Source organism: Lycium ferocissimum, chromosome 5 (genome assembly GCF_029784015.1).
Source record: "Lycium ferocissimum isolate CSIRO_LF1 chromosome 5, AGI_CSIRO_Lferr_CH_V1, whole genome shotgun sequence".
In the NCBI taxonomy this organism is placed as follows: Eukaryota; Viridiplantae; Streptophyta; class Magnoliopsida; order Solanales; family Solanaceae; genus Lycium; species Lycium ferocissimum.
This window is the reverse complement of record NC_081346.1, coordinates 10534888-10561948: the sequence shown is the minus strand read 5'-3', so window position 1 is coordinate 10561948 and position 27061 is coordinate 10534888. Positions and strand designations below refer to the sequence as shown.

General features: G+C 35.1%; 3 protein-coding genes across 4 annotated transcripts; 2 read left to right on the top strand and 1 right to left on the bottom strand.

Annotated features, from left to right (window-relative positions):
- Positions 1 to 478: 478 nt before the first annotated feature.
- Positions 479 to 2253, bottom strand: LOC132055934 (large ribosomal subunit protein eL42). Its single transcript, XM_059447962.1, has 4 exons — positions 2104 to 2253; positions 1002 to 1181; positions 767 to 841; positions 479 to 681 (listed from the first exon to the last, which is right to left on the bottom strand). Exons 1-4 carry the CDS (start codon positions 2104 to 2106, stop codon positions 622 to 624), a joined length of 318 nt encoding a protein of 105 aa, XP_059303945.1. The 5' UTR covers positions 2107 to 2253; the 3' UTR covers positions 479 to 621.
- Positions 2254 to 15864: 13611 nt separating this feature from the next.
- LOC132055933 (BOI-related E3 ubiquitin-protein ligase 1-like) lies at positions 15865 to 20107 on the top strand. The gene is made up of 4 exons (XM_059447961.1): positions 15865 to 16201; positions 16485 to 16597; positions 18640 to 19001; positions 19417 to 20107. Exons 2-4 carry the CDS (start codon positions 16489 to 16491, stop codon positions 19942 to 19944), a joined length of 999 nt encoding a protein of 332 aa, XP_059303944.1. The 5' UTR covers positions 15865 to 16201; positions 16485 to 16488; the 3' UTR covers positions 19945 to 20107.
- A 1786-nt stretch (positions 20108 to 21893) lies between these two features.
- LOC132055932 (triose phosphate/phosphate translocator, non-green plastid, chloroplastic-like) lies at positions 21894 to 26832 on the top strand. 2 transcript variants are annotated; one of them, XM_059447960.1, is made up of 10 exons: positions 21894 to 22450; positions 23516 to 23638; positions 23726 to 23878; positions 24113 to 24198; positions 24332 to 24416; positions 24688 to 24807; positions 24930 to 24998; positions 26212 to 26341; positions 26462 to 26558; positions 26729 to 26832. In XM_059447960.1, exons 1-9 carry the CDS (start codon positions 22085 to 22087, stop codon positions 26536 to 26538), a joined length of 1209 nt encoding a protein of 402 aa, XP_059303943.1. In that variant the 5' UTR covers positions 21894 to 22084; the 3' UTR covers positions 26539 to 26558; positions 26729 to 26832. The 2 variants fall into 2 exon arrangements, with proteins under 2 accessions (XP_059303943.1, XP_059303942.1); XM_059447959.1 differs by having other exon boundaries at positions 21895 to 22450; positions 26462 to 26737.
- The last annotated feature ends 229 nt before the right edge of the window (positions 26833 to 27061 follow it).

The following is a 27061-nucleotide window of genomic DNA, read 5'->3' as shown; positions in this document are numbered from 1 at the left end:
TTCTGGCAATTTTGTGCGCTTCAGTTGTCATCATCAAGGCCTAACAAGACATACTTTTCCATTTGTTTGGAGGTTGAATGAGCTCTCTCTTAGACAGGAGACACTAGATAATTGATATTTCACTTTATCGTAATGTTTTTACAATTTCTTTGTCCATATATTTGTTATACATGCTTATTATTATTAGTCTTGGGTTAAACATATATATATTTGTATTTTTGCACCATTGCGCCTTTTTTCAACTTATTAGCTCGACCTCAGAGCTTTTTTGCGCTTTTCGCTTTTGATAACACTGCCCATGACATAAGACAACACCTATAAAGATGTGCACCACTTTTCACCAACGCTAAACTGCATTTTGACTAATCGATTTTAACCAAACCAACACGCATTTGGAGAGTTCAATACTTGCGGAGACATTATCAATTACTAAAACAGTAACAATACTAAATTAAAAACCTAAAAAATAGATTGGATCTCCATATAATAACTATCATAACACAAATCATCTATTGAAAGACAATGTAACACAAAAGAACCAAAATCCAAAACAACCAAAGTTCAACAGTTGCTACATAAGAGAAGGAAAAAAAGGAAGTTCTAGATGACTTGACAGGCAATCTAGAAAAGAGATGTTCCCTTTCCTTTCTTGTCCCCACCAATTTCAAAATGCTTGCACCTCTGCATAACCAAAGAAAATGATTAACTTACAGGCTATTGAAAATAAGCACAACTACAGAGCAGACATAAAACTTGATTAACAAACCTTGATTGGGTGCTGTGAGACATGTTTGCAGCCTTGGCATTGCAACCTCAACACAATCTTCTTTGTAGTCTTAGCCTGGTCAGTATTGGCAAAAGAAAGAGGTCAGTTACTGCTTAACCAGTACACTAAATACAGTGCAAAATCACTGATAAGCTTCTCATACTTTCTGACATTTGTTTGCATACCAATTTTCTTTTGAACGAAACAATGATTATATCTATTATGGAAACGCTACCTTTTTGTGGAAGACGGGCTTTGTCTGACCACCATAACCAGATTGCTTCCTGTCATAACGACGCTTTCCCTGAGCAGCCAAACTATCTTTCCCTTTCTTGTATTGTGTGACCTTGTGCAAGGTGTGTTTTTTGCAGTCCTTGGACTTGCAGTAGGTCTTCTTTGTCTTAGGAACGTTCACCTGCAAGGGAGGGAAACAATGAACGGTCATTTATTATGCTGCAAGGAACATATAGCATTACTAAATGTCAAAAGCAGGAAGAAGGTGAATACACAGGAAAATTATAAAAACTCTATGAAATACTCAATTAGGGTATAATACTGTGTTTTAAAATCCCCCTGACTAAAAGGGCTCAACGATTCTCGTACAGTATCTCAATTACACCTGAATCCCAATTCTCGAGCACATTTCATTTCAGTACAAAGTTTTACTTTCAAGAAATATAGGTGCTAGAACATTAATTAAAGTCATGAAGCTTTTGAGCATGGGCTATTATTCATCATACGTGGCTACATCACAGAGACATGGACTTACTGCAAAACTAGAATGTGCCCAATGGGTGCAATTCTACTAAGGAACCAAGAAATAAGGATTCATCATTTCATTCGTCCCAATACTAAGTTAAGATACATCCTACTTGCAAATCTACGACAAATATTGTCCCCTAAAATCCCTCAGACTAGAAGGACTCAACCCTTCACATAGAGTATATTAATGACACCTCAATCCCAATTCTCAGGCCTATTTCATTTCAGTACAAAGTTTTCCTTTCATGACATATAGATGCTAGAACATGAATTATAAGTCATGTCGTTTTAGAGCATGGGCTATTATTAATTTTACATGGCTACATCACAGAGACATGGACTAGCTGTACTCAATGGATGCAATTATACAAACGAATAAAAAAAAGTACCGAAAACCGCAACTACAACAACTAAATAACAAAGTAAAGAAAGATTCGTCATTTTATCTAGTTTCAAACTAAGTTAAGATATATTCTTACTTTAATATGTCAATAAAATGTTTTATAACAGCGAAATTTCTGAACTTTGATGGGAAAATATCAATTTCATCGGATATAAGAAAACAAGAGTTGTACCATTGTTGCAGGCCGAGAGTTAGACAGAAATAGCAGAGAGCACAATTGCCGATCGAAAGCCCTAATACTCGAAAAGATGATAAGTTTATATACTCCCACTTAGGGTTATGAAAGACTTGGCGAGTGGGCTCGGCTTGTTATATATAACTATTGGGCTATAGTTAAGAACGTGTCATTGGGCTTATTGTTGGAGGAAGTGCACGGATAGCCACTCTGAGAATCGTTATTTAAGATATAGTCCAAGTTCGTACATTATTGATTATTGTAAGTAGGCGTTTGGACAAGGGATTTTGAAGTTTTCATTTGAAATAAGTGTTTGTTTATGCATTATGAACAAAATTTTAATTTTAAATCATGATTTAAAATCTCAAATTCTTCAAAAAGTAGGATTTCAAATTCCAAGTTGTGATTTAAAAAAAAAATTCAAAGCAAAATTGGACGCATGAGTTTATATTTTAAAAAAAGAACCATCATTTTAAATTTTGCCAAAAAAAAAAAAAAGATGATTGTTTTATGCTGTGTGGGAGAATTATATTAAAAATGGTTTACTATTATGGTTGATTTATTGGGCCAGTTAATCTTTGTAAATTATGTGTAACTGAAAGTTTTTATAACATGTAATGGAGAAATTAACATAAGAGAAACAGAACCGCCGGAGAAGATGAACCGGAATCACCATTGACGAGTTGTGACTTTTACCAAGTTCAAGATCTTGTTTATGTCGTCAAAATAAGATAGCAAACAGATATATTGGTCATAGGCGAAGATGGCACGTGGCTTGACAATTCACCCATTTCACATGGCTCACACGCTCAAGTTGGCACAAGAGGAAATTGCCTAGAAGCTTCCTACATTTAATAGATAGGTTATTTTATTATTTACATAGATAATTTTATTCATTGTAAATAAGAAGTTAGTTACATGATAGACAAATAGCTAGATAACACTTGTACATAGCAATGATTCACAATATTCCCTTGTATAGCTCTAAATAGATGAACAGTGAATAAGAATAATACACAGAAATTTGGAACTATTGAATTCTCTCTCTGATTTTATTCTTTATGGTATCAGAGCAAAGGTTGTAATCCTTTCCTCTCGAGCTCTGCCAAATCTTCTTTTTCTTGTTCAAATTCTTACTTGAAAGATGTCTGATATACCACCATCTTCTGGAGACAAAACTCTTCTTTCAAATGGAAATTCTTCTGCTACTGAGGTCATAAACTCAGCTCATCTTTATTTCATAGCACCTTCAGATTCTCCTGGTGCTCTTTTGGTCAACTTTGTATTCGATGGGAAGAGTTTTGGTGGTTGGAAGATAGCCATGTGGATTGCTTTGACAGCAAAGAACAAATCTGGATTCATAGATGGAACCTCTGTTGAACCAGCATCTGGGACTGATCTTCATGCTACTTGGTCTAGATCAAACAATATGGTAATCTCTTGGTTATTGAACTCACTTTCTAGGGATATATTTGAAAGTGTTCTTTATTATGCCACTGCTAAGGATATTTGGGTTGAACTAGAGGCCAGATTTGGCCAAAGTTCAGGTGCAAGACTATATCAATTACAGAAAGAACTCAGTGAGCTTGTACAAGGATCATCTGATGTTGCTGCTTATTTTACTAAAATCAAACGTTTGTGGGATAAACTTGACACTCTCGATTCTTTTATTCCATGCTCTTGTGTTTGTTCCTGTGGAGCAAATGAGAAAAATATCAAGTTTAAACAAGATGAGAGGCTGGTAAAATTCTTAATGGGACTTAATGATTCATTTTGTGGTGCTAGAGGAAACATCTTGATGATTTCACCACTCCTCACAATTGCTAATGCCTATGGATTGTTAGTCCAAGAGGAGAAACAGAGGGAGATGTAGAATACACCAAAATTTCCTGGTGAATCTTCCTCTTTCATTGCAGCACAGCAGAACACTAGTGCACAGAGGGGTTATTCTACTGATTTCAGGGGACAAAGGGGAAATTATGAGAATAAAAGGTCTAATTCTGTGTGCAAATACTATAAGAAGCCTGGACATTCTATTGAAAAATGTTATAAACTACATGGTTTTCCTGCAAATTTCAAGTTTACCAAACAAAAGAATTTTTAGAGTTCTGCTCAAAGCAATGCTGTTGCTAATAATGAAGGATATCCAGAATTCTTCTTCTCTGTTGCTCAATCTAATGAGCAAGGTAAGCTACTTAGCCCTGAACAACTGACCCAAATTATGCAGATGCTACAACAAGTTAAGAGGAGTGATCAAAGCAGCAGTTCTGAGGTCATAGCTAATGCTAACTGTGCTGGTATAAGCCCAAGTCCTTTTTCTTTAAACTCTAAAGTTGATACTACCAAATTCACTAGAAAAACCTGGATTATTGACTCAGGTGCAACTAAGCACATGTGTTACATTAAAGAATTCTTTATAAATGTTAGAGCCCTACCTTCCACTGTTTTTTTTAAATTACCTAATTCACAAAAGGTTTCAGTTTCATATTTTGGTTCAATTAAACTGTTTGGTAATCTGGTCATACACAATGTGCTGTTCATCCCTAATTTTCATTTCAACGTCCTATCTGTCTATAGATTGTGTCAACAACTATCTAATCTCATAGTTTTCTCTCCTTTTCATTGTTTTATGCGGGGCCCTTCAATGAAGAGCCCAATGCTGCTTGGGGCCTTCAAAAATGGTCTCTATATGCTCAACAATAGGAATCCTGCTGCTGTCCAGTTTTCTAAGTCCAATTTCAAGTTATCTAGTTTTAGTTTAAATTCATCTAAGGATGTAATATCTAGTTTCAGTGTTGTTTCTTCTATTGATGCTAAGAGTAGACTATGGCACCAAAGATTAGGCCATATGCCTTTGTCAAATATGAAAAATATTAATGGAATTTCTGTTGTTTCTAAATTTCTTGTTCCTTCTTCCATTTGTCCACTAGCAAAGCAAAGCAAATTGCCTTTTCCCAACAGTTGCATATCTTCTAAACAGGCTTTTGATCTAATACATATAGATACATGGGGGCCATATAAAACAAGTACTTATGATGGTTTTAAATACTTTCTAACAATAGTAGATGATTACACTAGGTGTACTTGGACATTTTTATTATCTATAAAAAGCAATGCATTCCCTATTCTTAAGTCTTTTCTTGCCATGGTTGAGAGACAATTCCACAAAAAGATCAAAACAATTAGGTCAGACAATGCATGGGAGTTGGGATCCAGTTTAAATACAGCTTCTTTTATCTACTCAAGGGATAATTCATCAAACTACTTGTGTAGCCACACCACAACAAAATGGTGTGGCTTAAAGGAAACATAGACATCTTTTGAAGGTTTGTAGAGCCTTGTTATTCCAATCTCCACTTCCATCAAAGTTTTGGGGAGACTGCCTCATGACAGCAACACACTTAATCAACAGTTGTCCTACCAGAATTCTCTCTTTTAAAACCCCTTATGAAAAATTATTTGGCAAACTACCAGATTATTCAATTTTAAGGTGTTTTGTGTCTTTGTTTTGCTTCTACTCTATCTCAAGAGAGGACAAAGTTAGATCCTAGGGCACAACCTTGTGTTTTTCTTGGTTATCCTTTTGGGAAGAAAGGATATAAGTTGTTTAACCTAAATACTCAAAAGTTTTTATTGTCTAAGGATGTTGTATTTCATGAGGATATTTTCCCTTTCAAATCTATCCATTCAACTCCACACATTTTCCCTTTATCCAATTCTGTGCCTTTACCCATGTCTGATGTTAATCTTAATTCTGACACCATTACTGTACCTTCTACTCCAATTGATTTTGTTCCCCCAACTACATCTTGTCCTGCTACTCCTCCGAGTTTCTCAAACTTTTCTAATTCTCAAGTTACTGATACTAATGTGCTCCAGGATATTGAAAATGTTGTTTCACCTGTTTCACCTCCCATAGTTACTGAAGATCCTTTAAGAAGATCCACTAGATCAGTTAAGACACCACCTTACCTTAATGATTATGTTTGTAATTCTATTTATTTATCAGCTGTCATTACTTCTTGTTTCACTTCTACAGTTTCTACTCATCCATTTTCTTTCACCACCTTGTCTTCCTCTAACATACAATACCATAATTCTTTGTCTCAAATCACTGAACTAACTAGCTTTTCACAAGCAATCCTATACCCTGGTTGGCAGGATGCTATGACAAAAGAACTTGATGCTTTGATTATTAATGACACATGGGAAGTTGTTCCATTACCAGAATGAAAGAAGGCTTTGCCTTCAAATGGGTGTACAAAGTTAAGTTAAATTCAGATGGTTCCATTGAAAGATTAAAGGCCAGATTAGTGGTTCGTGGTGATTTACAGAAACAAGGGATTGATTTCACCGAGACTTTCAGCCCAGTGGTCAAAATTACTACAATAAGATGTGTTCTTTCTATTGCCATTAAGAAAGGGTGGGGTCTTTATCAATTAGACGTAAACAATGCGTTTATTTATGGAGATCTAGATGAAGAAGTCTATATAAGAATCCCCGAAGGGTTAAAAATCACTCATCCTACACATGTCTGCAGATTGAAAAAATCATTATATGGCCTTAAACAGGCCTCACGTCAGTGGTATTCAAGATTGACAGCTGCTCTTAGCTACAAAGGGTTTCAACATTCTCTAAATGATTATTCTCTCTTTTATAAAAAGAGTGGTAATTCTATTTCTATCATAGCTATCTACGTTGACGATATTTTACTTAAAGGAAACAACAAAGAGGAATTAGACACATTCAAATCATTCCTTGATACTGAATTTAGATTAAGGATTTAGGGGATTTGTACTATTTTTTAGGAATAAAGATCATTCGTGAGCCATAGGGTTTGATTCTCAGCCAAAGGAAATTCATTTTGGAGTTACTTACAGAGTATGATTGCCTCGATTTGAAGCCTGCACATTCTCCTTTGGACCCGACCCAGAAATTAAGTGCAACAATGGACTCTCCACTTTCTAATCCTTCTTATTATCGACGTTTGGTTGGGCTGCTTAACTTTCTCACACATACACGACCGGATATTTGTTTCTCCGTTCATCATTTGAGTCAATATTTGCAGACTCTCCACCATGGTCATCTTCATGCAGCCAAACGAGTACTTCGATATCTTCTTGCTGACCCAGGATTGGGTATTTTTCTCAACAGTTCACCTTTCTTCAAAGTTCTGGCCTTTTGTGATTCTGATTGGGCGACATGCCCAGATTCTCGAAAATCAATCAGTGGGTTCTTTATTAGCTTGGGTGGAAGTCAAATTTCATGGAAATCCAAGAAACAAGCTTCTCTTTCACTAGGGTTATGAAAGACTTGGCGAGTGGGCTCGGCTTGTTGGCTATAACTATTGGGCGATAGTTAAGAACGTGTCATTGGGCTTACTGTTGTATGGAAGTGCACAGATAGCCACTTTGAGAATCGTTATTTAAGATATAGTCCAAATTTGTACATTATTGATTATTGTAAGTAGGCGTTTGGACAAGGGATTTTGAAGTTTTCATTTGAAATAAGTGTTTGTTTATGCATTATGAACAAAATTTTAATTTTAAATTATGATTTAAAATCTCAAATTCTTCAAAAAGTAGGATTTCAAATTCCAAGTTGTGATTTAAAAAAAAAATTCAAAGTAAAATTGGACGCATGAGTTTATATTTTCGCAAATAAAGAACCATCATTTTAAATTTTGCCAAAAAAAAAAAGACTCATGCTCGACTTGTAGATTGTTTGTACCATGTGGGAGAAATATATTAAAGAAGTCGGTTACTACTATGGTTGATTTATTGAGCCGGTTAATCTTTGCAAATTATGTTGGCGAAAGTTTTTATAACATGTAATCGCAAAAATTTATTTATAAAAGAATATGAACATATGTGATTTATTAAAGCGGCACCTTAGGATATTACTATACCTTGTTTATGAACTATGATTTGTTCATTTGGTAAAATTATATAAGAATTGAGAATGTTTTGAGGTTTTTGCAAATTGTGAAATTTTCACGTTTATGTGAAGAAATACAACTTAAGAAATTCAAATTGCATTTCCATATAAAATTTTAACTTCAAATCGATCCGATTTCATTTTAAATCATGAAATCATGTCCAAGCAGAGCCCCAAGTCTTTCCACTTCAAAATGAACTACAGTGATTCTGAAGTTTCAAAGGTCTAAAGTTTTGTCTGAAGTTTCACCCAATTATTTGAAATGGCTGCAATTCCTTCTTCGTTTTACAGCTTTAAATTTCATTCTAATCCTCAAATTAGCCCCAATGGGTTCCAAATTTCGCAGTTAGCTTCACCTAGTTCCAAGACGTTTTTTGCAATACCAAGTAGCCGTTTGGCCATGAAAACCAAATATTTTCACTTTATTTGGTATTTTGGAGTTGGAGTTGAAGATGTAATTGTGTTTGGTTATAGTTTTTCAAAGAATATTTGGTTGTTTGAATGTATTGAAAGTGAAAAAGTTATAAAAAAAATAAAAATAAAAAAGTAAAAAATAAGTTTTGGTTGTTTTTCAAATTCCAAATACAACTTCAAGTTGTATTTGGAATTTTTATGGCCAAACACCATAAAGTGAAAAAAATGAAAAAATATTCCGGAAAAAAAGTAAATAATTCTCATGGACAAACGGCCCTAAAATAATGATTCAATTAAAAATTCATTTTTGCATAGTTATATTCTGTCAACGAAATGAGTGACTTGAGTGGGCAAAATGAGCTTCGCACAAGTTCTCATAAAGTCCTCGTGATTTGCCTAAAGAGAAGAATAATCCACAAATACGAAGGCCACATGGTGGTTTAGCATTTTGACAATTTAGGTGTATTTAGTTAGTCAGTTCAACTAATACTGTCAAGAGGCAAAATACGATCTTAAAGGTACATGCATTAAAATTAGCGAATCCGATAAAGAGCCAAATCTGTTGATATGCCAAATTCTTTTAGCTTTTAATGGCTCGGAATCTCTTTGTTGATTGAATTAGCTAAATAGGACATACTAACATTACACATTTTCATGCACGTGCACTTTTTTTTTTTTAGTTTATTACTCAAACATACTTTTTACTAATATATTTTTTTCCTTAAATTTATACATTTTATATGCGATACACGCGCAACACTCATGCCTAGAAACTAGTCTATAAAAAATCATGACCAAATATTAGACTGTGATATAAAATTGTCCAGAAGATTTTACATTCACTGAATTAAACTTTTAGATCAACGTTTAAAAATTGAATTAGCTATGACAATAACTTGTGATAAAACTTTAAACTTGTTGATAATAGATGTGATCCATGCAATGTGGAAAAAAAAAAACTTAATTTAAAGAAGTGTGAAGCCGTCGTGTTCTTTCACACAAGTCACTATGACATTTCAATAAACTTGTGTTTATAAAATTGGATAAGAAACTTTGCATTTGAAGTTTGAAATCACGTGTACTCCTCTCCACTTATCTGAATGGCACAACGTTAAGAGCCTGCTTAACCGCAACAGCTTCAGACGTCAACATGTTAAGTGTTAACTAAACTCTTGTGTTTGTTTTGAGTACTTTGCCTACTTGAAAAAAAAATTAACTTCCATTTAATTTTTCCTTCTTGATTTTAAAGGTTTGAAGTGTGAACCATAGTGATCATCCCACACATGTATCTTATATACAAAATATAATGTATTATATAACGTATAATAAAATCATACGACGTATATAAAATTTTATATAGTGTATAATCAAAATGTGAGTTATATCTAATTTATTATAATTGAAATAAATTTATATGAATATTATTCTATGTATAACATTTTTATTATACTATATATAATAAAAATCAACACTAAAATTATTAGTATACTTGTAAATCGAGATTTTATTTTATGGAACGATGAAGAAGTTGAGAATAAGGAGGAAGCTCTGGAAAAAAATCTTGATTAAGGAGGAAGTATGAAATTGTATAAAAGCGAGCTTATACTATGAACAATAAATAGGTATTGGAGTTATTCACGTGAAGGGTTTCCTTATATACAACAATTTGATTTACTATAAAACATTTAACTTGTCATGTAATGTTTAATAACATTTGTTAAGTATGTTATTATAATATTATCGTCTACTTATGTTTTTTTCCCAAAAAAAAAATTGTATTAATGTAGTAAATTTTCAAAAAAAAAAAAAAAAAATTACTTTGCGAACACCGAAATTTTTATTGAATTCTTACCGGGAAAAGCCCACCCCTAATTCTTACCAGGAAAAGGAGAGTCTTAAAAAGTATTCTATCTGTTTTAATATATATGATAATATTTCTATTTTAGCACTATGAAAGTTTGGGAGATAGTGGTGGAGATGAGGTTGAGAAAAGACGTGTCTATTCTCGAGAATCAATTCGGATTCATGTCAGGGAGCTCGACTACAAAAGGCGTTCACCTTGAAAGGAAACTGGTGGATCAGCGTAGCGAGAGGGAAAGGGATCTACATTTGATATTCATCGACCTAGAAAAGACATAAGATAAAGTCTCAGGGGATGTTCTACGAAAATGCTTGGAGGCTAAAGGTGTACATGTGGCGTACACTAGCGCGATCAAGGATGTGTATGATGGAACCAAGACCAGGGTAAAGATAATGGGAGGAGTCTCAGATCACTTTGCAGTGACGATGGGGTTGCACCAGGAATCAACTCTTAGCCCATTTTTATTTGTCTTGGTGATGGATAGACTAATGCGGTAAATTCAAGGTGAAGTGACACGGCGTATGTTATTAGCGGATGACATAATTCTGATTAATGAGACTAGCAGCGGAGTTAACTCTAAGCTGGAGGTTTAGAGACAACTCTGGAGTCTAAAGGGTTCAGGTTGAGTATGACCAAGACGGACTACTTAGAGTGCAAGTTCAGTAACGTAATGCATGAGATTGACGTGAAAGTGAGGCGACTTGGTGCTATGTCATCTAATAAAAAGGGAATTTCAAGTATCTTGGGTCTATTATCTAAGGAATATTGAGATTAACGATGATGTCACACATCGTATTGGTGCAGGGTGGATGAATTGAGGCTAGCATCTGGAGTCTTGTGTGATAAGAAAATGCCACCAAAACTTAAAGACAAGTTCAACCGAATGGCAGTTAGACCAACTATATTGTATAGGGCAGAGTGTTGGTTAGTCAAGAACTCTCACGTTCAGAAGGTGAAAATTGCGGAAATGAGGATGTTGCAAGGGATGTGTGGGCATACTAGGAGTGATAGGATTAGAAATGAAGATATTCAGGACAAGGTGGGAGTGACTTCGGTGGATGATAAGATGGAGGAAGCAAAACTGAGATGGTTTGGGCATGTGCAGAGGTGATGCATGGATGCCCCAACGCGGAGTTGTGAGAGGTTGGTTATGGACGACCTCGAGAGAGGTAGAGGTAGGCTGAAGAAGTATTGGGGAGAGGTGATTAGATGGAACGTGGCGTAGGTCCAGCTTACCGAGGACATGACCTTAGATGAGAGGTTATGGAGGACATGGATTAGGGTAGAAGGTAATTAGGTAGTGTCGCGTTGTCCTACTTATTCTTCCATACTAGTAGTGGTAGTGTTACTCTTAGTAGTTTCTTGTCCGTTAATTTTTGCTACAATCTGTTGTTTATTGTACTTCGATTATCGTATTAATTTGTAGTAGTTACGACTCTTTTTTTTCTCAAACAACTTTATCATGTTTTTTATAGTATTTTGCCATGAGTTTTATACTATTTTGAATTGCTTGTCCTTCTGCCGAGGGTCTACCTGAAACAACCTCTCTACCTTCCAGATCCCACTTTGTGAAATTTCACTGAATATGTTGTTGTTTCGTTTTAAAAATAAAAATAAAAAATTTAATTGAAAATAATTTAACTCATACTTTTCATTATCGAGGTATCAATTAACTCAAAAACATAAAAATAAGATAATAATTTTTTTAATTGAAAATAATTTAACTCGAACTTATTTTTCAAAAATCAGTTTTCAAATATTATCGATGGAAATTATCTCTCAAAATATCATCATTTTTAACTCATCATTTAAATCACATAAAGTAATAAAATCTTATTCTAACCCCTCAAACTACGCTTGGGGGAATAAGAGGTCTTATGGGTTATTATTTAGAACATTTAAATAATGGAGCGGATTTAAAAAATAACATATTACGGTTATTTTGGGGGATAATTTTTATACTGGGTACATTTGAAAACCCTCATTTTTGATCCAAAATAAGTTCAAAGGAAAATTATTAGCCCTTTTTCCAAAGTAGATGGGTATTTTTGACCCTTTTCCGATTATAAAATGTATTTTGAGACCAAGGCGAGGTGTTATTTTCGGCAATTAATCAGGGTCATGGAGCCGGCCTTCTTGTTGTCCCCCTTTCTTATCAGAAGTTTTTATATCCACATAAAATATTATAAGTTTAAAATTTTTTATAACCTCACACACACATATATATATATATATATATATATATATATTCAAAAAATTTCATATTTACATTTTGCTATGGTAAATCACAAGTATGGACTTCCAAGTTCCTATCAAATCCAGACCAGATTAGGTGTCACTACTCACTTGTCATACACAAAAAACAGGAGTATTCCTTAGCTTATAACTTGGTCCAAGAATCAATCCGCTGGGCTTAGGGGAACGTTATAAGGGGACCCACAAAGTGGAGTGGTCGCACCCGGCTGGTTTGAAGTAGTAATGGTCACATGCGTGTCTACTCACTACTGACTCCTCTCTCTCTGTCACCTTCCCTTGGCATTTGGCACCACCCGCATCCTTATCATCATTATATCAGGGCACTCCCACATGTTCGTTCATTTAGATTTACCAAATTTTCCTCGTGATTCTTCACGTCTCTTCCATCTCCCTATTCAACTTTTTACTATTCTCTCCATTTAAGATTTATGGTGGAGTGTGATTGTACACAAAACTAAAAAGAAGAATAAAGATTTAAAAATTTGTGATCTATGCTAGTGTGGTATATAATATCATCAAATTTGTGTACTTAAACTTGTTATAGTAATTTTTATTTAGAAACTTGAATTAAAACTGAGCACCTGAATAGATGATAAAGTGTTTCTTTTAACACTTTCATTTAAAATTTTATGTTTTCAATATTGACAAATTAATTAAATAAGAATTATTAATTATATTTATATGATTCATTTAACACTACACGTGTTCCAATATATGTCAATTTGTATAATTAAAGAAGAAGACATATTTTATATGATTAAATTAATTACGTAATGGACGCTCGTGAACACGCACAATTTTTTTTAAAAAAATATGAGTTAGAAGTGTCTTATAAGAACATTTTATCACGTGTTTAAATGTTCAATTGGAACGCGCCATAGTTCGAATATGTAAATAAAATTTACTGAGGAATTTAAAGGAATGTTGATGTATTCAACCTTATAAAAATTTGTCATAAAAAATCACATGAACAATTTAAATTGAATTATTCAAATTTAGAATATATCTTTTTGGAACGGATAATAAAGAAAGGGTATCACTTTAAAATGAAACGGAAAGAAGCAATAAAAAAGCATTGCTTGAGAGCTTGGATTCCACTCGTAAATGTCATACTTTGGGTGGATGATTGTTGGCCTAGGACCGACCACCACCTGCAGACAAGAACCCCTTTGGAAGTAACTATGGCATCATTTTAACATTACTATAATACCCTTTCTTACCCCTTTAACCACTCCCACCATTGACCTGAGATCTAGACCTTGTCTAAAATTTGAATACCAATTGCGTAAATTTAGTAGTTTGTCTCCTATCAAAATAGCTTTAAAGCAATGATAGTACTAAATTCTTTGAATTTGAAATACTAAACTTTTTTCTTCTTACATGTTAGGTAGTGTAGCTAATCTGATAAAAAAATCTAATCTAATAGGTTAGAAAATGTGTTAAGCTTGTGTTTCCAAGTTAATTCAAACACACTTTTCTTTACTTCGATTAAGAGTCAGACTTTTTGAAAAAGTAAATTTTCCAAAATCTATCGAAAGACAACAACATACCCAATATAATCGCACAAGTGAAATATGAGAAGGATAAAAAGTAACCAGACCTTGCCCCTATCTTTATAGAGTAAATAGCTAAGTTGTTTCCAAAAGAAAGACAAAAAACAAATAACAACGAAGAAAAGGAGTCAGATCATATATTAAAATTTTACGAACTTTTCTGAATTACGAAAATATTAAAAAGTAAAAATAAGTTATATTACCTTTTTTTTTCCTGAGGAATAAATATTTTTCTACACGTCAAAGGTAAAAACTTGTATAAACTCATGTAATTTAACTTACTCTAATAATTTCTTCAAATTTTAGTTAACTTGCCTAAGCACCAACTCTGGTTTACCATAAACTCCCGATTTAATCCAAGTGACAAATGTACATCAAGTTTTTTTCCATGCTTAGGAGGAGGAAAAGAAAAGGCAAAAGTCATAGATAGCCCCCTAAATTTTGCCACATTTTCCTCAGCACCTAAATCGAGGTTGTCTTTTTTTATTTGGTACCTAAACCAATCCGAATTCGATCCTATTGGGTACCTTTTTCACAATAATCAACAAAATTAGGAGAGTGTATTACACTCTCCATAACGTGGTAACTTTGTTAAATGAAAACATGACACGTGACGGCAGGGTCCATCATAATAATTAAAAAAAAAATTATAAAACACCCCTCCCCCTCCCCCCCCCCCCCCCCCCCCCCCCCCCCCCCCCCATTTTCATCTCCGGCCGCTCCCCCATCACTGGCCGCCGCCGCACCACCCCAACCACCGTCCCCCCATCCCCACATGCCCATCCACCCACCCCACCAACAATTATTCCCCTTTTCTTCCTTCATTTAGGTCCACCAATGCCTTTCAAGAGACCCCCCTCCTTTCTTATCCCTTTCTTTCCCTCTCTTAGGATCCCTTTTACTTCTTCACCGTCGAATCGCGACGGCCACCGCATACTGGACCACCACTAAAATTATGGTCCTTCAATCTTTAAAATTCTTGCTAAATATAAGTTAATCAATGAAAGGTGAGAATGCACACTTCATAAAAAAGAGAGTGCTGAACGAGTGTGGTGAGTCTCCATTTTTTCCAGTGAACAAGATGGTGATGGTGATGGTGCTTTTTAGATTTAGAAAAAATAAAGAAAATGGTGATCAAAATAAACATCTAATTCACAAATTATTTTTATAGAAAGAATCAAAAGAAACAAAAAACAAAATAATAAAAAAAAAAAATTGAAGAAGAGAAGCAGTTGTGGAGAAGACGAAGAGGGGTGAGGGGAGGTGACTGACGGGGCTGTCCAGTTTTTAGTTTTTATTTTTTTATTTTTTTTATTTAATTTAAGTCATATTTTAAAAGAGATAAGCTTTCAACAAAAAAAAAAAAATTATTAGTACTGAAGAGTACTCCACGCGTCCAAGGAGAGTGCATTTCATTTTTTTTGTCACATTAATAAAAAGTATTTATGTGGTATAAATTCCGACTGATTTAGATACTCAAGAAGTATAACCCTCGATTTAGATACTCAAAGAAAAATGTGACAAAATTTAGAAGGCTACTTGTGACTTTTGCCAAAAGAAAAATTGCCAGGAAGGATCTTAGGTTTTCCCTATTTGGTGCAATATCGGGTAAACAGCCCATGCGGAAAAAGTTGCAAATTTGTAGGGGAGAGGGAAAATTGAACGGACAAGGGGCAAAAGAGTAAATTGAGAGTAGCAGAACGTAACAGAAATAAATAAATTACTGGTGGGAAAACGAAAAGAAAGCTGCCAAAGACAGGGTATATGAATATGAAAGAGAGAGAAAGAGATTATACAAACAAAGGGAAAAAGGAAAGAGGAAGATTTCTTCAACGAGTCTTGTGATTGTATCACCAATACCAACGCCAAAACCAACGAATGGAATCGTTTTTCTTAACCGAAACCTTTCCCCACAACTATTACACCTTCACCACCATCACTTCTCCCCATCTACTACTACTATTATTATGCTTCTTCCTTTCCCCTCACTTTTCTCTACCTTTCTTTCTCTTTAACCCACTTTTTTCTTACTAATTTCTCCTTCACATCACCCTTCAATTTCGAGTTTTTTGAGGTACCCATTTATGTTTATTCTTATTTCTGTTGTTTTTATCCCCATTTGAGACATGGGGTTTTTGTTTTCCTATGTTTGCCTGGTTTGATCGATCCATCTTTTTCCTTTTATGGAACCGTTGTTAGGGGTTCTGCCAAAAAGGGTATTTTTTGCTTGTGTTTTTTATCCTTATTAACAAGAACAAGGACTCATTCTTGGGTTGGCTCAAAGAGAGATTTATTGAGATCCTGTTGGTTTTGTGGAATAGTGAGGTTCTTGAATTAATCGTGTGTTACAATTTCAGGAATATGTTTGGAGAAAGCAGTAATGGCAACACTTTGTTTCCAGCTTCATTAGAGGGGAATCGTTTCCAGTATGATGTGAGTGCATTGCCTCAGCTGCAACTATTTGGAGATGGTGAGTTTCCCCAACATTACAGTAGACTTCATTTAGGATTTATATTTTGCAACATAATGCCCACTAATTTGGTTCATGATTTTCCTCTTTTGTGCTGTTTTTTACGGCTCAACTGTTTTGTGACTAATCTGGGTGATCGATTGTTAATACAGGTTTTATGTTTCTTGGGTTTCCTTTTGTGTTTGAATTTCCACATTCAGCTTTGCCTTGCATAACTTTCTAGCTTGAGCCGTGAAGTCTGACTAGGGTGTTAAAGTGATGTTAGAAGGTTGATTAACTGACCTGTATTAGTTACAAAGACTTAGTAGTGAAACTGGATAAGGCTTGTATTGCACCCTGTGCAAGATAAATTAAAGTTGGTCCAGGGCATATGTGGAGAGTGCCTTGTTGTCTTGGTTGTTCAGAACCTCGATGCCTAAAGCTCGCGGTGAGGCGCTTTGTGCTGGTTGAGTCATTAGAGTGTCTCATCCAGAAATCTTAGAGAAATTAGAACAGATATATTGCAGCTTAGCTCATTGATAACGATAACTTGCAATACCAGCGTCTCTTCGCATCTTTAGTCTACCCTGTTAAGATATAAGGTGGGGCTGAAGTGGAGATGTGAAAAAGAAGCCAACATGTAAAGGAAATACATCTGGCAACTATATGTTGATGAAGATTTTGAGCTTATGTTGATTTTATAAAATCTCTCTTTACATGGTATAATTCTACAAAATAGGCAGAAGACTTGTTTTAACGTTAAATTCGAAGTACTTGCCTGTTATTCTTGTTCAGATCACTTGAGGGAACTGAGCTCGTTGTTGTTGTTGTTGTTGTTGTTGTTGTTTCTTTCTTCAACATTATATTTTAAGACAATTTGATTTTCTTTGTTTTAAACATGTGTGGCGTTATCTAAGATTAGAGGGGCATTTAACCTTTTACAAGATCTCTTGGGAAAGATAACTGTGTGCTAAAACGGCTCTAGCCTTTCTAATCTGAAGATGTTCTTCTGACTTAATTCTCTCTATAAAAAAAAAAAAAAAAAAAAAAAGGATCCCTGATATTAAGAGATAAGTTTTATGTATGCTTTGGAAGTCGGCTGGGGTAATCAATCCTAAACCTGAAGAGAAGGAGGTTTAGGGGTTCCTTTTGTCGGTCCGGATCAATCTTATTTTCACTTCCCAAGAAATAAATCTTGATCTGTGGCTGTTATTAAGGGGTTTCCATAGGTGCACTAGTTGTGGTGAATGGTGAGCCTTGCATCTTTCAGGAAAAGGATGGTGAATGATGGCAGGCAGCGCATCCATAGTCTTTTCTTATTTCTACCTTTTAAATTTAATGACTTTGGTTTATATGATACTTGATTTTGCGACAATATCATTTGATGATCTCAATACTCATTGTATTTATTCATCTGATTATTCTATATAAGACTTGTTCTATACTCAGAATCAGTTGATTAGTACTTAGCTAAAACTATTACTCTATAATTTATAACTGCGCCATGAGTTGTGCTGTTTTCGTGGAAGTCATCCGATTATTGTATATGAGACTTGTTCTATACTCAGAGTCAATCAATTAGTGTACTTTGCTAAAACTATTACTTCATAATACCTACCTGTCTCCATGATTAGTTCTGTTTTCTTGGCTGGTGGATATTATAAATAGACTATTTTTAAGTTCTGAAAATATGGTCATCCCTTTGTCAGAAGGTAGAGTTTTTTGTTTTTTAAACTTAATAGAGGCATGTAGTGTCCTGTTAAGTTTAATATGCTTAATTAAAGAGTTTTAATGCTTTCTTTCAATGTTATTATTATTGTTTTTTATTAAACTGAGCCTCCATTGACCATTGATGTCCAAAAAGTTACAATTTGAGTTTGGCATCCATCAATATTCTTATTTGCTTATTCTGGTGCTGGTTTGTCCTTTGTTTGGTGCTCGTTCCATAATTTTTTCATTGTCTTGGTGTAAGATAGTTGGCCATTTTAGACAGGGTGGTGTTATCAATTCCTGGTTTTGTTTTCCTTGATCTCATGGATTGATTCTTTTTTAATCTTGTTCAGTTACCGTTGGATGTAGTGGCTACCCGATAAGCCAGACAGTCAATGAACACCCATCTGCTGCACTTCGTCCTACCAAAAGAGTCCGGGATGTTGAACCCAACTATAGCCAGCAAAAGCTTAAGATATCCTTGAATAATAACTTTGGTCAGAATGAAGTGGATCAAGCTGGAAGTATTTTGAATCCAATTACTGTATCAACTGGACTTAGACTTTCTTATGAGGAAAAAGAACGCAATTCATCAGTCACTTCTGCACCTGAAAATATGAAAGCAGCCGTTCCTGCTCTTATGCGAATAGACAGTGGTTTTAAATATGAGATTGACAGGCAAAGAGAAGAATTTGATTACTACATGAAAGTTCAGGTAATATAATCATTAACTTTATCTGAAGTTTGGCATTTCAAACTGGCCAGGATTAAGTTATATAATGTGTCTGACAAAGATATATGGTTTTTTCCTATCTATTCTTGATATCTATGTCTACCTAATGGTAAGGGGTTGACATGCATTTGGTCATGTTTATGCATCCTATGATTTGCTGGGATTGACTTGTAAAAGCTGTTGATTATATGAGTAAGGGCATAAGTAGGAGCATTTCCATGTAGGCAGTATCATAAGGGTCAGAGTCTCCAACTTATATCTGAGAATCGGGCAAATGTTGATCGTTTAGGGCATTAAGTCATTTGGAGGTGGATACTGATATAGATTTTCTGCCTTGAATTTGTGTTATCTGAAATTTTAGTTCTTGGGCACTTCTGATTCATCCTTGGTAACTCAGGGAGATAATATGATGAAGGGCATGAGGGAGTTGATTCATCGACAGACAGCATCTTTACTGAACTCCTTGCAAAAAGAAGCTAACAAGAGATTATATGAGAAAGATCTTGAAATAGACAATTTGAACAGCAAGAACAGGGAACTTGGGGAGAGAATTAAGCAGATTACTGTAGAAGCTCAATCTTGGCATTACAGAGCCAAGTACAATGAGTCGGTTGTCAATGCCCTGAAAAGCAATATTCAGCAGGCCATGGCCCAAGGTTCCATGCAAGCTAAGGAAGGCTGCGGAGATAGTGAAGTAGATGATGCTGCCTCAAGTACAAACCACCACCATTTGGCAAGTGGTTCGCAAGACCAAGTAATCCAAATGCAGCAGCTAAAATGCAGAGCATGCAAGAGTAAAGAAGTCAGTGTCTTGTTATTTCCATGCAGGCACTTGTGTCTTTGTAAAGAATGTGAAGGGTATGTTGATAGTTGCCCAGTATGCCAGGTAATGAAGACTGCAAGTGTTCAAGTTTACATGTCATGAAGACGTATCCGAACACTTGCACTCATCATCATCTTTTGTGTTAAAAGGGGAATGCTTAATTTATGAACATGTTGTAATGTTTGTTACATTCATGAATTGTGGATGCCTTAACTATATGAATACAGATCAGATGAAACGAGGATGGTCTTTTTACTGGCTTGAACATTGTCGCTTTGTTATGCTCTTCTGTTTGAAACATGGTCTTTGCATGTTTATGATGATATCAAAAAGCATTGTGGACCTCTGGACTATGAGATATGGTAGCTCTGGATACTTGCAAGTAGCGACAAAATGGTAAAAATGCTTATGGCATTGGTAGCTACAAGTTAAATAAGAAGCAAACATTATTTGACCTAAAATGGGTATTTGAATGTATATCATGGATCTGTCTAGATGCATTCTTTCAAAGTCTCCTAGATCCAGTGTCCTTATCATCTGTGATGCATACTTTAATGACGACTAATTTGTTTTGTCTTAACGCAAATAAAAAAATAAAAAAAAACGAACCAGACCTAACATGACAAAAAGTGTTTTTTTGCTTATAATTCAGTGTGGTAGGATCAATTTGTTGCCTAATTTGTGGGCTTGTTTGTGTTAGGAACGTTCTTTATAGTCATTTAATAGCAGTATAACTTAGGTGGAAAACTGGAAATGAATAAGCCTTTGTATTCCCAAAGTAAACATTTTATTTTGTCTTTTCTCAATGCATTTTTTAAAACATTGCCTTTATTATATTCAAAGGGTGATATGGTAGAATTATCATAATATTTTTGACTCCTTAATGATCATGTCAAGTCAATAGACGACAAGTAAAAATGGATGGAGGGAGTACTCGCAAATGTATCAATCTTTAATTGTATCAACAATATTTTTCTTTATATAAATATGGGAATAGTATTTACTTCCTTTATTCCAGAATGAGTTGCGTGTTTGATCTATCGCAAAATGCCATATATTTTCTTTATTTCCATTAAATTTAGATTTCACACAAAATCATCTGGCTTCTTGCTATACTCTCCAGTAAAAATTCATTGCTACTAATACGAAATCACATAAGTGAACATTTGATGAAATTCGTCCATATAACACAATTCTCAATTCTTTTCTTAGTATCTGTGTTTAGTCAAATTAAGAAATGTAAACTGGTTTGGTGGAGGGGTTTGCAATGGCGTAGGAGGGATACCAAAACCAAATTATAACAGCTACTATTTTGCATAGAATCAATGTCTTGTAAATTGCGGGGCGATTCATATTTCAGAGACATGGATCTTGGACGTGATGATGCAAATGAATAAGTAAAGAGGTTCCTAACAAAAGTGTCTCGCATTTTCGAGGATTTCGATGTATTATTCTAATAATCCTAACGAAAATAAGCAGACTAATGTTTTATTAGTGGCACCGTAGATGTTTTAAATGATAATAACAAGCGACAATTGGTCTTGAATGGTAGCCCCGAGCATTTTTAGTACAAACTTCAGAATATATTAGTAGGTTTTAAAAATACTTCATTATTTATTTGAACGATTATAAAGATTCAAGTGTCAATGTTGAACAAATCATCAGAAAAGAAACTGACAAATTGAAGTAAATGTAAATTGATCAAAATACACTGTCATAAAATAGTTTGAGAACCAAGCATTAAAGAAAGAAAAAAAAAACTATAAATTAAGACCTGACTGATTTGTTAAATCTCATAATTTAATAAGATAGAGTAAAATAGCCTTGCAACATATATTCGTTTTGTCTGTTCACTAGTATTTATTTTATTTTTATCCAATCACAATCTTTCCAGGTTGGTAAGAAAACGATTTACCAATCGGATCCAACAAATTAACAAAAAAAAAAAAAAGTCGGATCCAACAAATTAGTCTACCCCCAACCACCTATAGCTATATTCACCAACCCCAACCCCCAACTCAAAATATCATAGAAAAAGCACCCCCAAAGTTACCAAAAAGGCTCCCGAATATCCCCTTAACATTTCTGAACTTTCAGATTTTGCCTCTCTGTTTCTATTCTGTCTTCACTTCACTTCTCACGCCTCGACGGAGCCCCCAACGTATCTCCTCTCTATATCATCTCCTTTGTTTTCTTCTCTTCTCCCTCTCTCTACTGTGTCTCTTCGATCTAATACGCCAAAATGCAGAGCACAGCAATCTCATTTTCTCCGTCAATTTCACTCCCTAAGAACCCTCACAAGAGCAGATTCAATCCTTTATTTCCTCAATCTGCCCGGCCGCCACTCCATTTTAACTCCCTAAATGGCTCCGCAGCGAGGAAAATAAACCCAATTCGATGTTCAGCCAATTTGAATCGTGACGGATGGATTTCAGTTCCATCGCCGGTTCCCGAGCGTGAAACGGAAGGAGTGGAGGTTCGTGCCACGTCAGTGCCGGAGACAGCTGGTGAGGCACCGAAATCCAAGCTAACGGAGACTCTTGTGCTGGGATCTCTTTTCGGGCTTTGGTATCTATTTAACATCTACTTCAACATTTACAACAAGCAGGTGGACCTTCTGTTTCTCCTTCACCTTTAATTGTATTCGATTGATTCAAAATTAGCGCTGATCTAAGGTCCTAGTTGCCTATACCACTTGTTTGATAGTGCTTTGTTGTTTGTATTAATGCATGCATGTATTTCCATTTGTGAGGTTCTTCAAGCCATGAATCATTCCAAAATTTCTGATAGTATCGATTTAAACTTCGTCATATGTTAACTTTATTTTGGAAGTATCTGTTACCTGAGTATGTATGTTTGCAACTTGAGCCATTTTGAACCTACATTTACTTATAGTTTGCAATTTAATTGAAGTTATGTTGAATTTTTCACTCTCATAAGCAACATATGCTTAGCCTACTTTTATTAGTTGGCATAATACAAAGATAGACACTTAGTAGGCATTTGGCCATGAAAACCAAATATTTTTCACTTTATTTGGAATTTTGGAGTTGGAGTTCAAGATGGAGTTGTGTTTGGTTATTGTTTTTGCAAAAATATTTGGTTGTGTGAATGTATAAAAGTGAAAAAAAGTGAAAGAAAGGTTTTAGTTGTTTTCCAAATTTTATTTGGAATTTTCATGGCCAAACACTGATTTCCAAATAAAGTGAAATAATTTTCCGGAAAAAAGTGAAAAACTCTCATGGCCAAACGGGCCCTTAAACTTGGCCTCTCTGTCAGTTGAACACTCCAACTTACAAAATGATCATATAGACACCATCAAATTTATGTGCCATGTCATCATCGGGTGTCCACGAGACACAGTGGGGACAAGTTGAGGTGTCTAGATGTGCATTCTCAAAGTTGGAGTGCTTAGTTGCCAGTTGAGGTCAAGTTAAGGTGTCTATCTATGTATTATGCCTTTATTAGTTTGCAACTTAATTAAAGTGATTTTGAATCTAGCACTGTCGTATGCAAGCCATGTTTAGCAAATGCAATTTGCATACAGAATATAGCTTTAGATTCTCAGTAGATGTTACTTGGAATTGAACATGGCTGCTAAATCGAAACGTTAAGTTTTGTGTTTCTGAATGTGTCAAGTTGCGTCATTGATTAACATTCCTATATTCTACAGGTGCTGAAAGCGTTCCATTATCCAGTTACAGTGACTCTCGCGCAATTTGCTGTTGGCACAGTCGTTGTAATTCTAATGTGGACTCTTAATCTGTACAAAAGGCCAAAAATTAGTGGTGCACAGGTAACTTTATTGAGACGGATTAACTAATGCTTTGGGTTTAAACCTGATTATGCGCACATGGTCTGATTTTAAATTTTCAATTGGCAGCTTGTTGCAATTTTGCCATTGGCAATGGTGCATACCTTGGGCAACCTTTTCACCAACATGAGTCTTGGAAAAGTTGCTGTGTCGTTCACTCACACTATCAAAGCTATGGAGCCATTCTTCTCTGTTGTCCTCTCTGCTATGTTCTTAGGCGAGGTGCGCTTTAGATGAATATCCTTTAATTTCTAATTAAAGATCTTGCATTCATTTGTAACAGCAGGGCGAAGAAACTATTTTTCAATCTCCTTTCTCCTATAGTTTCATCTTAATTCAGATTATATTTATGCTTTCAGAAATTTAAAAAGAAAAGATATTCACTTCCATTTAGTTGTTTGTCTACTATCATTTATTATTATAGTTAATGACATTGGATCTTTCTTGTTCATGCAGTTCCCTACCATATGGGTTTTGTCTTCTCTTGTACCAATTGTTGGTGGAGTGGGACTGGCATCCATGACTGAGGCATCTTTTAATTGGTGGGGGATTCAACTGTTCACGCTAAATAATGCCATATGATTTTGTTGCTTTTTTAGTATATAAATGGGAGATACTTTAGATAAAGATTGGTTCCAACATTTAATAGTCATATCTCGTGTTGTTGATTTCCAGGGCTGGATTTTGGAGTGCAATGGCCTCTAATTTAACCAATCAATCTCGTAATGTCCTCAGCAAGAAGTTTATGGTTCGGAAAGAGGTAATTTTGTTCTGTTTCATGCTATTAGATGAGGGTATGAAGAATATATGTACCAAAAGTTGAAGGTTTCTTTGGTTGATGTTTCAAGCTTATATGAAATGATAGTTGTAAGAGCAAACTATTTGGGTGCTCTTACATAGTTCTTCTCCATTTTTCATCAAGTAACTAGCTTGTTTCTGCATTTACAAGACAAAACCCAAGTTATGTTGCTTGCTTGGTTTTGGTTGGTTTCTGAAATGCTGTAAAGTTAAAGTTTTAATTTTTTTTACAGGAATCATTGGATAATATTACTCTCTTTTCAATAATCACGATCATGTCCTTTTTCTTGCTGGCTCCATACGCCTTTTTCACGGAAGGTGTCAAGTTCACTCCTACTTACCTGGAAGCTGCAGTAAGTGATATATTAAGTGGAAATTTATATTGCTTCTACCTGGAAGTCTTTTTTCATTGTTCCATTGTACAGAAATTGCAGCAACTATTTTGAATAACTTTAATTATTTTCCTTGGTGCTAGGGAGTGAATGTCAACCAGCTTTACACAAGGTCTCTCATTGCTGCTCTCTGCTTCCATGCTTATCAGCAGGTATAAGGATTAAACATTATATATGTCATTGATTCCGAGGAGTCCTATAACGTGATCCGTTTCAAATTCTTACCTCCTCATAGTGAGAAAGCACAAAATTTATGTTGCTACAGTGATGAACTAACAAGGTTTTGTGAGATCTTAGTATGCATTTTTGGTCAGTGTTATCAAAAGCGAAAAGCGCAAAAAAGCTCTAAGGTCAGCCGGGGCTTTAAGCGCGAAGTGCAAATAAAGCGTGGGCTTTAATGCAAAAAAGCGCAATGGTGCAAAAATACAAATATATATATGTTTAGTCCAAGATTAATAATAATAAGCATGAATAACAAATATATGGACAAAGAAATTGTAAAAATATTACGATAAAGTGAAATATCATTTAGTGTCACCTCCTCAAGAGAGGCTCATTGGCAAGGAAAAGTATGTCTTAGATCCTTGATCACGACACTGAAGCGCACATAAAGCGAGGCGAAGCGCTCAACATGTTTTGAGCCTCGCTTCAGCGCTTAAGCTCGCTTAAAGCGCGCCTTTGATAACACTGTTTTTGGTCCAGTTAATCGTTGATAAAACCTTGATATAATTCATGTAATACTGTACTCTGATTTGTGCGGTTGTGTTGCTTGCAATTTGTGCTTGTTGGATGTTCTCATGTTCTAGTAAAGGATAGAACCTTACTTCTCCTGCCATGTATTTTCGACAGTATCAAGCATGCTGCAAGCTCATATTCCTATTAACTGTAGACCAATTTGAAAGACATGGCTCTTCCTTGCTATCTCCTTAAGCACCTGCACAGCTGTTTCCTGCCTGCCTTATTTGAATGCAGACGCTTGAGCTTGTCTAAAAAGGTCAATGCGGTTTTTTCTGCTTTTCACCCTGGAGCTGTCAATTTGACAAAATTGAAAATGTATACAAGGGGAAAAGCTTTTTATCACATGCTTTTTAAAATGTCAGGAAGACTCTGAAAATTTGTAATTTCCCCTGTCCGCTAATTTCGGCTATGATCAATGGCCATTTCAATGCAGAATTTGCTGAAAGCTTCTCTTATACTCATGGCTGTGTGAACAGTTCTTGGTTTTGCTTGATTGTAATTCTTTGCTTTATGTAATTTCACAAACCAATGTGACAAATCTTGATGAATCACTGAAAATTGTGTTCTGTCATTTGCGACCCGTGCTGGTTATGTTATTTCTTGCTGACGCTTAAGTTTTTGGTGCAGGTTTCCTACATGATATTGCAGAGGGTATCTCCTGTTACTCATTCTGTGGGTAACTGTGTGAAGCGAGTGGTGGTTATTGTGACTTCCGTTCTCTTCTTCCGCACACCTGTTTCTCCCATTAACGGTTTGGGTATGACATTATACTTTATACTTGTCGACATGCTCAAGTGAAAACTTGTAGTTTTTTTTTTTTTTTTTTTTTTTTTTTTGTACAAACACTTAATCAATTTCTTCTTCATTTTCTATGTAGGCACCGGAGTAGCCCTTGCTGGAGTTTTCCTATATTCAAGGGTGAAGCGCATTAAGCCTAAGGCAAAAGCAGAATGAAATCTAGATCAATTTTGATGGTAAATTGCGATCATTAGATGAATGAACCAAAACTTGGTTGTATTCTAGGCAGGATCTTCTCTTAGTTTGTTGTGCCATGTTGGACTAGTTATTCTTTTCTGTGGCAGCCTTAATTCATTGCTGCCAATTTGACGATTTCGCTACATCATTCTATTGTCTTTCTTTGTAGGGTGTCAAATGTTTTGCAATGTATGTCATATCTAGGACCCGAGTAGGCTTTTCAGCGAGCGTTGAAAACATAAAAGAGTTGGGCAGAGTTTGTAATATTTGATAGGCAATATACATCAAAACCCCCCCGAACTATACCCGAAAAGTCGATATCACACCTAAACTATACGAACGACCTATTACACACCTAATATATGAAAAAGTGATATTTTTTACTCCCTGAGAGCTGATGTGGCACAATATTTAAAAAAAAAAAAAAAAAAAAAGAGGCGCGTTTTAATTATATATTATTTATTTTTCCTATTTTTTAATTGTGAAATTCAATTTTTTTTAA

Bases quoted from the DNA above. Each gene is read 5' to 3' on its own strand.
- LOC132055934 (XM_059447962.1), bottom strand. The intron at 842-1,001 runs GTAGCGTTTCCA...AATACTGACCAG, and splicing joins AGCCCGTCTTCCACAAAAAG to GCTAAGACTACAAAGAAGAT. The intron at 682-766 runs GTTTGTTAATCA...TTGGTTATGCAG, and splicing joins TCTCACAGCACCCAATCAAG to AGGTGCAAGCATTTTGAAAT.
- LOC132055933 (XM_059447961.1), top strand. From the start codon at position 16,489: ATGTTTGGAGAAAGCAGTAATGGCAACACTTTGTTTCCAGCTTCATTA. The intron at 16,598-18,639 runs GTGAGTTTCCCC...AATCTTGTTCAG, and splicing joins GCTGCAACTATTTGGAGATG to TTACCGTTGGATGTAGTGGC. The intron at 19,002-19,416 runs GTAATATAATCA...TTGGTAACTCAG, and splicing joins ATTACTACATGAAAGTTCAG to GGAGATAATATGATGAAGGG.
- LOC132055932 (XM_059447960.1), top strand. From the start codon at position 22,085: ATGCAGAGCACAGCAATCTCATTTTCTCCGTCAATTTCACTCCCTAAG. The intron at 24,417-24,687 runs GTAATTTTGTTC...TTTTTTTTACAG, and splicing joins AGTTTATGGTTCGGAAAGAG to GAATCATTGGATAATATTAC. The intron at 26,342-26,461 runs GTATGACATTAT...TTTTCTATGTAG, and splicing joins TTCTCCCATTAACGGTTTGG to GCACCGGAGTAGCCCTTGCT.